This window comes from Phlebotomus argentipes, unplaced genomic scaffold, assembly GCF_947086385.1.
Source record: "Phlebotomus argentipes unplaced genomic scaffold, Phlebotomus argentipes genome assembly contig_27, whole genome shotgun sequence".
Lineage (NCBI taxonomy): Eukaryota > Metazoa > Arthropoda > Insecta > Diptera > Psychodidae > Phlebotomus > Phlebotomus argentipes.
The window spans coordinates 365138-379700 of record NW_026776200.1 but is presented as its reverse complement, the minus strand read 5'-3'; the positions used below and the strand labels follow the sequence as shown (position 1 = coordinate 379700).

The 14563-nt window shown below is 40.9% G+C and overlaps 1 protein-coding gene across 1 annotated transcript in view; it reads left to right on the top strand.

Annotated features, from left to right (window-relative positions):
* Nucleotides 1–4257: 4257 nt before the first annotated feature.
* The window catches only part of LOC132264517 (cell adhesion molecule Dscam2-like), a 66018-nt gene continuing 55712 nt past the window's right edge, over nucleotides 4258–14563 (top strand). Inside the window, exon 1 of the mRNA XM_059764752.1 lies at nucleotides 4258–4443. Coding sequence (XP_059620735.1) covers nucleotides 4258–4443 — 186 coding nt within the window. The remainder of the gene's footprint in view (nucleotides 4444–14563) is intronic.

Genomic DNA, 14563 nt, shown 5'->3' with positions numbered 1-14563 from the left:
CCAGGCTTTCGCCGAAAGCTCCCTGGAAGTTTCCAACGAAGCTCTCATTGGCGGGAAGATTGCTATGTATGCACAAAGGAAGATTGTGATTATCTCGCTTTGTTTCACAAACAATAAGAAAAAATGCCAGGATTCTTTATTTTCCAATTAGATGTTTTCACACAACTTATTCCTCAAGTCGTCTTGAGGCGCCCAAGACGGTGGAATTCGTCTTTTTGCCGCGCAGCGTGAATGATTGCGCTGCCATGAAAAGCGGACAGGTGAGATATTAGCGTGAAAAAATTAAATTCGCAGGATAAATTGAGGAAAATCCATGCCACAGTTCTTATGTGTGAGGATTTGAAGACTTTTTTCCTCAAGAATCCCGCAAATTCCGGATGTATTTGCGATGTGCACGCGAAGGCGCGAGCAGAACTATATTTTCACCCCCGCCTTCATTTCGCGCCTCAGCCGCCAAATATGATTTGTGTGAAATTCAATAAACACCGATGGAAGCGGAGGGAAGCTCATGAATGATGATTGCGCGACAGGCGGCGAAGGAGCGTGAGTTGGGGTGGGACAATGACCAAATCACCCCCCATATTTGCCGAGCACTCGAGTCTGCTCGGCATTCGGAATGAGCTCAAGAGTGGCAAATGGGTCATTTTCCGCCCGACATCCCCTAATTTCATAATTCCATCGATTACTTCATTAAATGGATTGAGTCATGAGGACAAACAAGGTGAATAATGATGATCATTTTGCGATAGGATCATCCGGCCAGAAAAGCGCCCCCGCAATGCCAAATGACGCACTCTCAACTCATGAACCCCAACGGATTACCGCGCTCTTTGGGCTTCGCTGCCGAAGGGGGTGAAATCAAGGAGGAAATAATAGGTGACAAGTGGTGTACAGAAGTATTTTGACGTCTCGATTTGCGTCTTGATATGCTTTTTTGAGGTTATGTGACTTATTTGGGACTAAATGGACGAAAAATGAATTTATTTCCACTTATTAACAGAATTACGCATTTGTAATTAATGAAAATCACGATTCTAGAAGCTGAGCGGTAAAAAATAGTACTAAAATCAAACATAACCTCAAATTTCATAAGAACTCTCATTGTTAATTAAGAATTATGGTCAAAGAGGAGCTAAAAAAGGATTTTGTAGTGATTTCGATAAGTTTTCAGTACATTTTAAGAGTAATAAAACCAAAATAACCAGCATATTTGACCGAATATCGCTGATTGCGTCCTCTGTTGCCTGTTCTGAGACTCACAGCCACATTATCTCCCCCTTCGGTGCGATTAGTCCTGGGCGATGTACGATTTAGTTGGCGGTTAACTTTGTAATTGAATCCCAAACATGGGTGTACTCGCGCCGGTGGCCGCCCTTTGGCGGGCGGCGGCGTCGATTAAGGCAGAGAATGGGACTCGAAGGGGCAAAAATTGGAGTGAAACACAATTAGTGATATGGAGTTTTGTGGGGGGATTTGATTGCTTTTCGGTTAATTCCGGTGACAGTGCACACCAATTTCACTGGGTGTAATTCATCCAATATTTCACCCTAGCCCGCTCTCCCTTTCTCGCTCTGTGTGCCTAAAACCGCCGCCCCATTCAATAAACGACGGGACAATTCGCTTCCTTAATTATCACATCCCCAGTTAATCAGTTACAGGCTGTTTGTTGAGTCGTCAAACACCAACTGCCGCAGAGGAGACTGTCCGTTGTGCTGAAGCGATGAGAACGACAACTTCCGGCCACAACTCCGGACGGAGCTTCTCAGCGTTGTCCAGCTGTCGCAATGGAGAGGATGAAGTTCCGAAGATGTCCGAATTGCAATTTTATGCACTTCTTCCTAAATATTTATGTATAAAACAGGAGAAATCAGTTCATAAAGAGGTCATCAAAACTCTCTTGATTAAATCTTAGAACACCTGAAAATTCGCTCAAATTGTTCTCTATCATTTTACAACTGAAGTGACGAAATTATACAGATTTCTGTGCAAGAAAACGTACGAAAAGAATCAAGAAAAGAACCATCATGAGTATTTGGCAGTGTGCATGGCAAATCTTGCGTGAAATGATGAAAGAAGCTCTTGTTGTAATTGTCTCGGAGGTTGTGAAGACAGTAATTTCTGAGCCCATGGCTGTAATTGTATCCAGATTATCATTAATATACTAAATAAATGACGTAATAATAAAGAACAGACAATAAGAAATCGATCAAGTGGCTTCGGCAAACGAAGCACACAAAAGCATTTCTAAATCAAGTGCAATTGCACACGCTGAAGCTGAAAGTTGTGCACAGCGAAGAGAAGAGTTCGCGAAGGAGTTCATCCTTCTATCTTAGGTGGCTCGAAAGCCCATCCCTCAAGTGGGTGGTGGTCTGTGAGAGAAAGACAGCGATTGCCGCGCGTTCACTGGAAGGGAGCGGAAAGAGGAAATAATGCAAAGAAGTTTTGCCACTTATGAATGCCACATTTTCACTACATCAATTTGATTTAGAGACTCTCAGCGGAAGCTGTGAAGAGGAATGGTTGGTCGGGAAAGCGGCAAAAATGCTGCTGCACGTTTTTCCCCGGCGGTTAACCCTCAACGCGCGCTTCGGGCGCAGAGACAAATTGATTTTTTTTTCTCTCACTCTCTTGGCCAACTAAGAAAGTTTCAGTGCCGCGCGACAAAGCACAGAATGAAACAAAATTTCCAAAGTTACACACAACTCACAAAACACTCCAATTCAATGGTGGCATTAAAATTAAAATATGTTTGCTGAGGGAAAAGGAAACGCGAGTTGAAGTATTTCTATTTAGATATTCATTTGATGTGTCGCTCTATCGTGTCGAAAGTGTAGTTATACTTTTCGTCAAAATTCCCCTTTCTGTTTGGCAAACCGACTTCCAATTATAACTTTCTCTAAATTGCAATTTAATTAAGTTCTCTCACTCACGATGCAGCAAATTGGTGGCTTTTTCATACGCCAGAAATTATTTTGCAAATATGATACACACTAATTAAACTTCCATGGAAAAACTCATCACGTTCTCACCGCAAAACACACACTTCAATTCTGTGCACTTGTTGTCATGTGAACTCATATATAAAATATTCCAGTGCGATGCACGTCTGAAAGGGTTAAGAAAGTCGCTCAGGGTGGGTTTTAAGGGGAAAACCACTCACAATTTTAGATCATTATCTTTGTGATTATTTTTATTGTGATTATTACTTAAATTTTGAGGATTGTATTAAAATTACAACGATTTTTTGATTATGAGAAAAAGTCACATAATTGGCAAAAAATGTCTTACAAACTTGATCAGCTGATGATGAAATTGAGCTTTTTCTATGCGTAAAGCCTTATTTTCGCACTCAAATTTAATTTTCTTTTGCTCAGAATCACTTCAAGAAGTCCTAAAGTGCGACAATGCGTGAAAAGACAGAGAAAATTATGCAAAAAATGCTATATTATTAGCGTCCCCCACGCCAACTTTGCTGCCCTCTGGCGGTGGTATTAAATTCTTGGTTATTTTGCTATTTAAAGTGGAAAATAATCACAAAGTAAAGATTGGAATCATTAAGATTTCTCATAAATCGACTAGTGATTTTCCCCTTGGAGATTTCTGTGTGAGAAATACGAGGAAATTAATAAGGAAGAACTTTCAGAGTGAAAAGAATGGGTGTTTTATTATTAAATTATCAGCATACACAATTTGAGGATGCAGAAAAAGCGGAATTCAAAGCCCAACAATGTTGAATCTGAGATGGGAAGTTTAGGGGAATGTCACGTAATTGTCTTTTGGCTAAAGTTCGCTCAAAATGAGAAAGCTTTAATGACGCTGCTCCATTAGAGCATGTATATAAGAGACAAGTCTGTCTTAAACTGGGTAGTACTTAAGCATACCCTGCATTTCTTGCCATTTTCACGCTTCATGAGCTCCATTTAGTGAGTGCAATTGAGGAGCGAGGCGAATCTCTGTTGAGATTTGTGTATGGCAGTTAATTGAGTAACTCACTGCCTTTATAAATTGCATTAGTACCTGTGCCTTCTTGGCATACAGAATCTCCTTCTCCAGAGTAGGCACGAATTTCTGTGATTTGTGCAATTGAGTTTACATTTCTGCTCTGTCTTTTCTCCATGTGCGGGCGTCTTTTGGTTGGGGAATTTATGCTCAAGCCGAGAACGGCTTGCAAAGGGACATTATTCAAGGCGAGTGCCGAGTGTCTATTGCACTTTAGCAAGTTGATAAAGTGCTGGAAATGTGTCTCCGTGGGTGATGATGACATGCGGGAAGAAGAGAAAAATCACAGATGCAGGAAAAGAAACTCATTTCACCGTCTCTCTATCTGGCTTCCTCGGCGACGCTTCGGTTTCCCTCCAGACAGCATCACAGGCCAGAAAAAGGAGTCCAAGAATCAGCGCATGTTGTGCTGAGGAAGATTTTGGGGCCATGAGTGAGGTCGGGGTGGGTTAAAATATGGTATATAATGTGAGAATTATGAGGATGTGACAAGACATGATGGCAGTGGCAACGCTCTGCTGACGCAGATAATCATTGAGGAATTTGAATTGACGACGACGGCAAAAATACGCTCATTGTTGGGTGGGAAAGAAGAGTCCTGTGTGTGTGTGTGTCGTCAAGATGCGCCGTCAATATCGTCCCATCCACCCTCCCCTGACTCACCCCCGGCTTTTGCCGTCATGTCGACGCGATAAAGTGAAGGGTGAACGTGGTGATGCTCTTTTGACTCCTCTCCGGAGCTCAGCTGCCATCAATCCAATGCGGAAAATTCAATAAAAATTCATAGTCATTGACAAGGAAGGCAGAAGAAGAGGTACTTAATTTTCAACGAAATTTACAGCGAAACTTTTTTCCCCTTTGGCTTACTATGAAAAATGTGCAGCACATTCTTTGATGGATGAAAGCAAGGGTGAAAGGGTTTAAGAATAAATTACAAACATTTCTCAATGGAGTTTCTTCACGATCGAGTGTCTTAACAACCAAAACTCTAACTATCCAGCGAACTACAAGATGCTAAAAAATCAAAGTCGACATTATAAAAGCTAATTTATTCGTATTTCCACTGCTAGTAAAAGAATAAGCCATAAACAGTAGAAAAAGTCGTCAAATTTGTCTTGAAACCGAGTATTTGAGTCAAAAACTTCAAATTGCTTAAAATTCAGTTGTAAAAACCAATTTAAGAAGCAAACATAACCTCAAAATTATTGTTTCAGTCTTGAAAAATGTGTTTTTGCTTAGTAATTTCCTTACTTTGGCTTTAAAGTGGCAAATTTGAGCTCATTTCCTGTTGAAATTTTCAAGTTTGAAAGGATTAAATTAATTCAAGATTGATTTTTAAGTACAATTCATAACATCAGAATTTTTCTAAGCGTTTTCTGATGCCAAAACTAGAAAAATAGGACGAAATTGTTCATGAACAAATCCTGGAACAATAAGATTATTCCATACAATTTGAAATCTAAGCTCCTGAAGAACTAAAACTTCTTGAGACGTTAAAATCAAGTTTAGATTGTGATAAAAGCAAGAAATAAATGTAAAAAACAGTTGAAAGAATCTGAAAAGTGTCAGAAGGTCAGATTTAAGGCATATTATCTTCTCCTCCTTGATTTCTCCGAGATACTTTTCCATACATTTCCCGAAAGCCATCAACCCTCTTTCGACGCACTACAAGACACCATCAAGACTTTGGGCGATGAAGAATCAATATCCGACTTTCTGGAGTGTAGATTCTATCTCTGGCACGGAGAGAGTCAAATTTGTGGAGTCTTCCCAGGAGAGAGGGCGGGAAAAAAGACTCCTCATTTGCTTGGTGTGTGGATGAGCTTGTTATATGAGACGTTTATTGACTCAATTCGGCATCCCTCGTCGCAGCACATCCTCCGGATCGATGTGACATGGGCGAGAGATGGGTTAGTCAGTCTCCTGAGGACATTTAATGGCAACACACCCCCGCAGCCGCCCTCCCTGTGCGTCGACAGGCAGAGCGCAAATAAATATACAAGTCTTAATTACACTGTGAATGAATGGCGTTGAGCTCTACTGAATTCGCACAAATGCCATCGCAAAACTAAAATGCGAACTCCCAGTTTGTGCAAGAAGAAGAAAGAGCTCAACTTTGGCAAGAGCATCTCCAAAGTCTCGCAACCCATTCCAGAGTGACACACAAAACTTCCCCAATGCCTTCTGACGATTAATTAACTCAACTTGGCACACAAATATCAAATTATTTACTATGCAAGTGAAGCTGTATTGTGGCCTCGAGTCGTACGAACTTTATCGTCTTAAAATATTGCCACGGGTGCGAATTCATTAGGCACATTCAACTGCTCATTGCCAATTATTCCCCATATCATTTGCATATGAGCCCTCAAACTATTTCTCCCATGTGAGAAACACACCCCCAGGGCTAAAGTGCTTCGGCTTTTTTACCCCGACGCCACAAAATATCCCCAGGGAGAACAGCTTCGAATTAAGATTATATCCAAAATGGCATCTTGGAAGGGTTCTGATAGTTGGAAAAGCACTAAAATGCTTTGGAACATGTTCAAGAAATGTCTGTTGAAATTGTTACTTTTGAATTTCTCAAAACTCTCACAAAACTACGGGAGAAACTCTTTTAAAGCTGCGCATCTTCGGTTGGAGAATTTAACTAATTCTTTCCGGGTAATATTCTATGTAAATTGTTGAGCAATATACTCTTTCGAGTTTTGTGCAGAAGGAAAAGTCATTTGAATGCTAAATAATGTTATTTTCTGGAGGACTTCAATCTCAAGAAAATAAACAAGAAATGAATATTTAGATCGGAAGAGTTTCTCGCTCTTTCCAATTATACACTTGGTGAATTTATTAAAATCATATAGGAAGATGTATTAGTTCATGCACGACTTTCGCATAACTTTTCCTCTTCCCAATGAAACACCAGATGCTACTGTAGCATCAAATTTGTGAGCAATCGATGCGAATTCTTTAAATTCAGAGCCAGCAATTAAACGTCTTCACCAGAATTCAGTGGGATTCTCACCGGGAGAACTCACTCAGCAAATTGAACTCAATCCAATTAAGCATTCCAATCGTCACTATTTATGGCATTTGCATAATTTCACTGCAAATCTCCCTTTCTCTGTCTCTCTCTCTCTGTGAGGGATTCCTGAGGGATGGCAGAAGGATTCGCATATCGGGCGCTGATGCGACGGAGAGTGGAATTAGACATAATCCAACCCACTTGGGTGTTCAATCAGATTTAATGAGAGGATTTTCTGGACTTGGCAAAAAGCACGAGGCATCGAGAAGATGGCACACACTAAACCAATAATCAGTGAACGCCTCAATGACGCCGGCGAAATCTGAAATTGATTACAAAAGTTGCCACGCGGAAAAGGAGTTGAGCGAGAGAGAGAGAGAAAGGAGACTTTAATGTGGGTGTTAAATGAATAAATTCACTCCTAATGATTCTTTTATCTCTTCACACTACGCCAAGATGTGGGGCGAAATGTTAAAGTTCATTAATTATGACGAAGCTTTTTGGGGGTCACCTTAAAGACGGCAGATTTGTGGCATTTTATGTGCTTTACATAAATCGAACGACTTGAAAAATTTTAAGATTTCTATTTTATTGCTCAATAGTAAGAATTCTATAATTTATCATAGATTTTAGTACACTTTTCATCGTTAACATCGTATATTTTTGTCTAAAAAGAATTCTGAAACTCTAAAATATTTTTAGACTTTGAATTAATATAACATTTGTCATATCTTTTAATTTAAAAATCGAGAAAAGTTGATTTTAAGAACTTTTCTCAATTTTTTCTCATTAAATATCCTCAAAGACTATTCAAAATGGACTTTGAAAAGTAATATTTTCAGGTTATTTATTAACTTAGCCATTTTTCAGTCAAAATTCCCATAAATAACAATATAAAAACAACTGGAGAATTTTCTAAATAATATTATATTAACATATTCACGATTCTTGAGTGATTTTCACACTCAATTTTCAACGAGTTCCCCTGTAAAAATGCTGATATGACTTTTCATAGTTTTCAATTCACCCCTGGAAATTTTCCATCGATTTTAATTAACCCAAAACAAAGGGTTCTCTTCAAATGACCCATAAGAGAAATTGTGAAGAAATTTTTCCCTTTTCTCTAGAGAATATCTGGGAAGCTTTTTTATCTACTGAATTCAATTTAATTTATTGATCGAAAAGTTTTTTTTCCACACCCTCAAATGCTGAATCCTTTGCATAATTTTGACGCCTTCTCGCATCTCTTCCTCGTCTGAGGGGGTGTGCTTTTGCCACTTTCCGCAGCCCCTTCAGAAGCCCCATGGCAGGTGAACACACAGCAGAGCGAACGCGTCTTTTTATAAATAAACCGAGATTGCTTGTATCGCTTCTGCAGATAATGGCGCGTATATTTAAAATGCGGCACAAAAGAGGAAGAGAGAATCTCATACTGGAGATGAATTGGGTTTGTTGGTGCGAACAGAGTGGAAAAAAATCATTTTCAAGCTCGTGTGAGTCCTTTCTTTTGCCATCGCGATGGCGGAGGCTGGAAGGTTAAACGAAATTTATTGATTATGCTCTGGGTATTACATTTTAGCTTTTGATAAAGCTTTAATAATAAAGCATTGATCCTGATTATTCAAACATGATTTATTGTCAAATCTGCAGATGTGTGATATAAATATCAAATGAAATTGTCGAGATTAAATTTTCCTCCTCAGCTGAAGGCTTTAATGTTGTATGAATGTCAGGAGTTTTTACTTCTGCTCTCTCGAAAGGAAAAATACTACGAAAACTCCAAAGTTGCACCGGAAATTTATTAGAAAACTGATAACATTCATCTGCAAGATTTTTATAACTTTTCATGTGCATTTGTGGAGTCCAGAAACATGTTTTCGCCAAACAAGATGACAAGTTTGCCAGATTCCGCTTGACGTGTGCGGTGGAAAGAGTGAGGAAAAGAGCACAAGTCACAGGAGGGGACTTTTCCCCATATATATGACGCAAAGAGGAGGGAGTTTTTGAGGAGCGAGAGTTAAAATTTTCACTCGAGTTTATTTCCTGAGCATGAATAAATAGAGAAAACGGAGGAAAATGTGCCAAGAACGAAGTTCATATACGTCATCTCACGATAGTCGCAGAGTGTTTGAGAAAGGCTCTTTGAAGTGGCATTTCACATGAAAGTGGTAGTCTCAATACTTTGCTCAGGTTTCTTCTACCCGAGAGAATTAATGTACACACACGACACGTGTCCTTTCTTTTTGCCTCACAAATTGATTTCGAATGTGATCCTGGAATAATTTTCTCGCTCTCCGCACGCTAATGAGGTCACGAGGAGTAAGTTGGAAAATTAAGTGGCATAATTGGAATTGTCAGTGAATTTTCTGCAGCAGACAGTCTCTCATTATCCCAAGGATTCCCAAGGGAAAGATAGTGAAGACTATAATCTGTACACCACTTCAATCACCAGGAAAATTAACCCGAAACTAGCGAACAAGTAACAACTTTATAACTGAGTTTTAAAGAAATTCCCTGATGTTCTGCTTCTTGTTGTACTTTTTGATGTCTACCAGATTATTAACAAGTCTGGAAGACCAACTTAGCCATCACAGCGAGGCTTGAGACTTAAATTTGGCCACAGTGGCCACAAAATGCTTTCTAAAATGTTAAAGGATCCCAAAATTGCACTGTTAAGTGATAAAAATAAGGTTATATTTGACTTTAGCATTCAAGTTGGGATAAGAACTGATCAAATACTTCTGTTGAGTTGTGTACACCACTTCTGACCACAATTTCTCCCCCTTGTGCATTAGTTCTGCCCCTGTCGCGCGTCGGAAGTTGATATTTGGAGCAGAGAGAAAAGAATCATCAACACATTTGTCAGGGGAATACATGGTGTGGCGGCGGGGGTATTAAACAATATTTCAGACAACATGTAATTTAAAGTTGGGAAAGCGTGTAATTTTCTCACAGGTTAGGGGTGTGCACACACCCACCTTTCGCAGCCTGACGTCGTTCGCACGGAGCATCACGAGGAAGAAAAAAGTGAAACACCGGCGGAGATTTATGGAAGTGTTCTTGAATCTCTGTCATAAACTTGAAAGTTAAAAACTTGTGATTTATATCCGTGATAAGAACACATTGTAAGGGTATGGGCTTTTTTCTGGTCAGCGCGCGATAAGGAGTAGGAGTGGGGCCAGGATATATAAATTACTTGTGAGACAATGGCAGAAGTTGGGATATTTGCTAAAAGCTCTCTCCCACTTTCGCTGTCGCGCCCGAAGCGAACCACAAACTGCCTTCAGGGCGGAATAATGCTTTTAATTGACCGAAAAAAAGGCGAAACATAGCGCTCACAACTGCAGCAATAATTCATTTCAACCCCATCCTCGAGGCCTATAAACAAGAAAATTGCATTAAGCTGTGAGCTCGCAGAGCTTTTCCTATTGCGCGCCGCACATTCGTTCGCATTAGAACTGGCGAACGGCATAAGAAAATGAGAATTGTGCAGTGGAGTGAAGGAGGAGAAGAAAAAAGGGAGAATACCGCACGATTCAAATGGTTTTGCCTTCGTCTGCAATACAATTTTCCTAAGCATCTGTGGTATTTCATCCATGTTTGGGGAGATGGGGAAAATTCAAGAAATTGCTCCACTCTGGAAGCGTCAACATGCGATGGATGTGGGTGGGAAATCAATATAAGAAAATATCTAGCATATAAAGATTCTCGCCTGACTTTCCTCCCTGTCACTATTCAATTACGCCAAACAACGCGATGATAATTCTGCTAAGAACTCGCCCGTCTTGGATCGATCTGGGAACACAGACGGGAAGCCGAGTTTTCATTCTCTGGAATGATTGGAATTTCACGGAAAAAGATGCTAAAAATAATGTCCTGAATGAATAGTATGAACAATACATGCTATATGAAAATTTCCCAGAAAGTACGACAGTTAAAGGGTATTTTCTATCAAATTATGTTATGTGAAAGTTTCGTGCATTTCCAAGAAATCTACGTTGAAACATTTCACGCTTGGCACTTCAGCATCTCCTCTTAGCGCCCCCTTTTTCTCAGAAAGACGGGTGGATCTTGATGGAAATAAATGATTTCCAGATAAAATATTCATATTTCACACCATGAAGCACTCCACTCTTCATTCGCACGATAAATTCCATTCAGCACAGAGGTCAAAAGTGACACTGGGATGAAATTTTACATATTACAAAGGAAGAGAACGCGTGAATGTGATGTGAAGAAGACAAGAGCAAAGAGCTTCGTTTGTCGGCACAAAAGACACTTCCATAAACGTTTGCAAAAAGGAGTGAAATCGAAAAAATACACACACATAGTTGCAGATCAAAGGGATGCAACATTGTGTAATAAAATGTCTTTATATCCTTCATATGAATTTTCTTATTATTGTTAACGTCCTCACTGCCAAAGGCTCTTCTCTCCGCCTTTGACGGAAATCTCTGCATGTGTTTCACCATTGTGAGAGATCATTTTAAATCTCCTCTCATGCTTAGTGCGGGACAAAATGCATGGGAAAATATATGCTACAAAGTGTTTTCCACTCTTGGGCTTCATTTTCGGCATTATGCAAAGTACCGTCGAATAGAATTTCTTTTGAGAGCAACTTTTCCTTTTTGATCTTTCTTAATTCCTTCTAATCCACTCTCACTCGCCACATTTTCCCTGTGTTTCTCAGGACCTTTTCGGAGTGACAGAAGAGGTGATTTTCGCAAAAGTCATAAATTTGTTTCCAGGGATATTACGGAGGTCCTTTCATCAGGAGTTTCATGTGGAAACTTTAATGAATTCATCCCCCAGAGTGGATCGATAATTGAATCTCTCTCTCACCTTAGCATCCCTTTCGTCCATGGATGAATAAATTTCACTTCCTAGAAAGTGTTGAAATTGTACAAATTCTAGCAGCCAGAACAAATATGAAAAAGGCTGATTTTCAGAATGAAAATTTCCACTAATTATTATTAATTAATTCCAACTGCAAAATTGTAGTGAAAATGTTGCGCAAAAACTTTTTCTATTGGAGAATGGAGCATTAATATTCATATTTCGCATATGAATTCTATACCAGACATGGATAAAAGGATGTGCAGGAAAACTGAGTAGTTTTCCCTGTAAAGTTTCCACCCTGTGCGGCTCAACGAATATTTAATTACCCTATTAATCCGATGCAGAATATTTCATACGTGATTTTGCACCCTCAAACACACTGAAGAGTGTGCGAGAGTTTGTGGGGAAAAAATATATATATATGATATGAGATGAAATTAATTATGCTGAGGGAAAATAATCTGCACGAAGCTCACTGGCTCCCTGACAAATGAGTCTCACAAGTGGAAATTATTTGTCAGGCCAGTGTATCGAGGATATTCCGGGAGAATGGAGTGTGGCGGCGTGAGTGTGCATTTATTGCACGACCCGGGAAAACGTGACAATAGTGCAGAAAATTGTCATAAAACACAGCGGCTGCACGGCTTCACATGTCAGTGACCATGTGCTGAAGATGGTGCTCTTGCTGGAGAGCCCATGGCAACAAAGAACTGTATAAGTAGTGCCATGATGGTGTTTTCCCCCATTTCAGCACCCGCGTTTCACCACAAAAAGGCCTGCAGACCCAGATATGAGCCGGGAAAACTGCCACGGCGGAAGTTTTAATAAATTTCTCAGTTAACAAGAGATTTTAGGGTACGAAATTACCCCCAATTATATTCTCAGATGGACGCTTTTTCCCTTCCTCAACTGTGGAATGTGAGAAATCTTTGAATTCCGTCTGTGTTTTCTATTAGAGAATAGGACTCGTGATTCTTCCTTCACAATTGACAACCCCTCAAAATTTCCACTCTTCCCACTTCCGCCCTGTGTCTGTTCATGGCTCACAACCCCTGTGCGGATATCTTACCATAAAGTGCATATGTGCACCGAGTGCGGCATTAAATATCACGTCGCATAATGTCTCATTTATTTGCTAAAGCCCACACCATCAGCTGAAAAATGCCCACCCCAAATTCACCCCATTTGCCGTACTATTTGGGAGTCGATTTGTCAATTTGTGGCTCCACTTGGCGCGAGCTTTCCGCCCTCAGGAGACCGAGGGTGTGAGGGAGCTTTTACGCTACGTTCTCGAGTACACGCGCTTCCTCTACAAATCCTCCCCGCAGAAACGCATTCTCACAGCAATTCTCTCGCGTACTCTCTCTCTCTCTCTCTCTCTGCCTGTCTCTCTCTCTGGAGAGTCCATTCACCAGACGGAGTGTCAGGGGCGGAACAGGATGTGCGGCTGAGGGTGTTTTGTTGCATGGGATGAAAAGCTTTGCAGGATCCGAGGGATGGGGAGGGCTTTAAATGGACCAAATTAAAGCGAGGTGGAGAGGAAAGTTCATTAGAAAGTCGCGTGGAGTGTTTATTGTCACCCTGTGCGGGAGAAAAAGCTTCAATGATTGCATCTAGCGTGAACTTTCACCTACACGTTCACTACGAAGTGCGCCTCCCCCGTCGCCGGGGAATCATGGCGGCTGGCGAGCGCCTCGAAGCTCCGACAAAAGGGGGATGAAGAGTATTTTATAAACATCTACATGTCGCTCTCAATTATAAATTGTATCTCATTCGCGATCGCGGAGGCTGGAGGGAAAAAAAGCTCCACGCCGTGTGAAGTAACCAGGGGGTTTGAGGGGGGGGGGGTGGCTGATGGTGTACGTTTTTGGGGTAAAAGCTCATGCGCACATGATTCTGAGGGCCACAATCGATACTCGCTGGCGTGTGGTTTATATGCAATTTTCCACCCCAAACTCTCGACATTCGTGCCCAAAGTGCCGGCAAGTGCAAATTTCACCTCACATGCAATTCCATTCGCGAGCATCTCAAGTGATCACTCACTGTTTTCATCTTGTTTGTGTCTCATTGCATTCCCAAGCAATTTTCCACCCGCCGTTCTCAACTGTGAGCGTGAATTGTGTGTTCTGACTGTGCAGAAGAAGTGTATTGCCTTTTTTCCTCCTCATCCAGCGGAGAGCGGTTTGTAGACAAAACACAGTGTTGAGTTCACAGCGCCCAGTGTTTGTGAAGGAAGATTGGAAATTTTTTTTCCACTGTGTGCAGACTTCCTCTGGAATTTTCCTCTGCAACTCACGAGAGAGATACTCGAAAATGTAACTCAACGGGGTGAATTCTATCAGTGGCATCATCTGCCTCGTGCTTGAGAGCTTTCCACCCAGTGTCGTGTGCCTGTTGAATTTTTAAACATCATGTATACTATATAGATAAATCCGGGCTGGGTGAGTTCTGCAGCCCTACGCCCTGAAACACCACCCTCACATCCACTCCGTTATGATTGAATTATTTGAAATTTCGCCATCCCAGGCGGCAGATGGAAAATTTCCACCCGATTCACGCGCACTTTTCAATTTAATATTAATGAAGATTAAGTGAGGTGCCCATTTACAAGTGAAGACGCGCGACACTTCTGACACCGCGCCCGAAATCCCATCCTGGAAAGGACCACTGTGACCATTCATGCATTACTTTCCACCCCCTTTT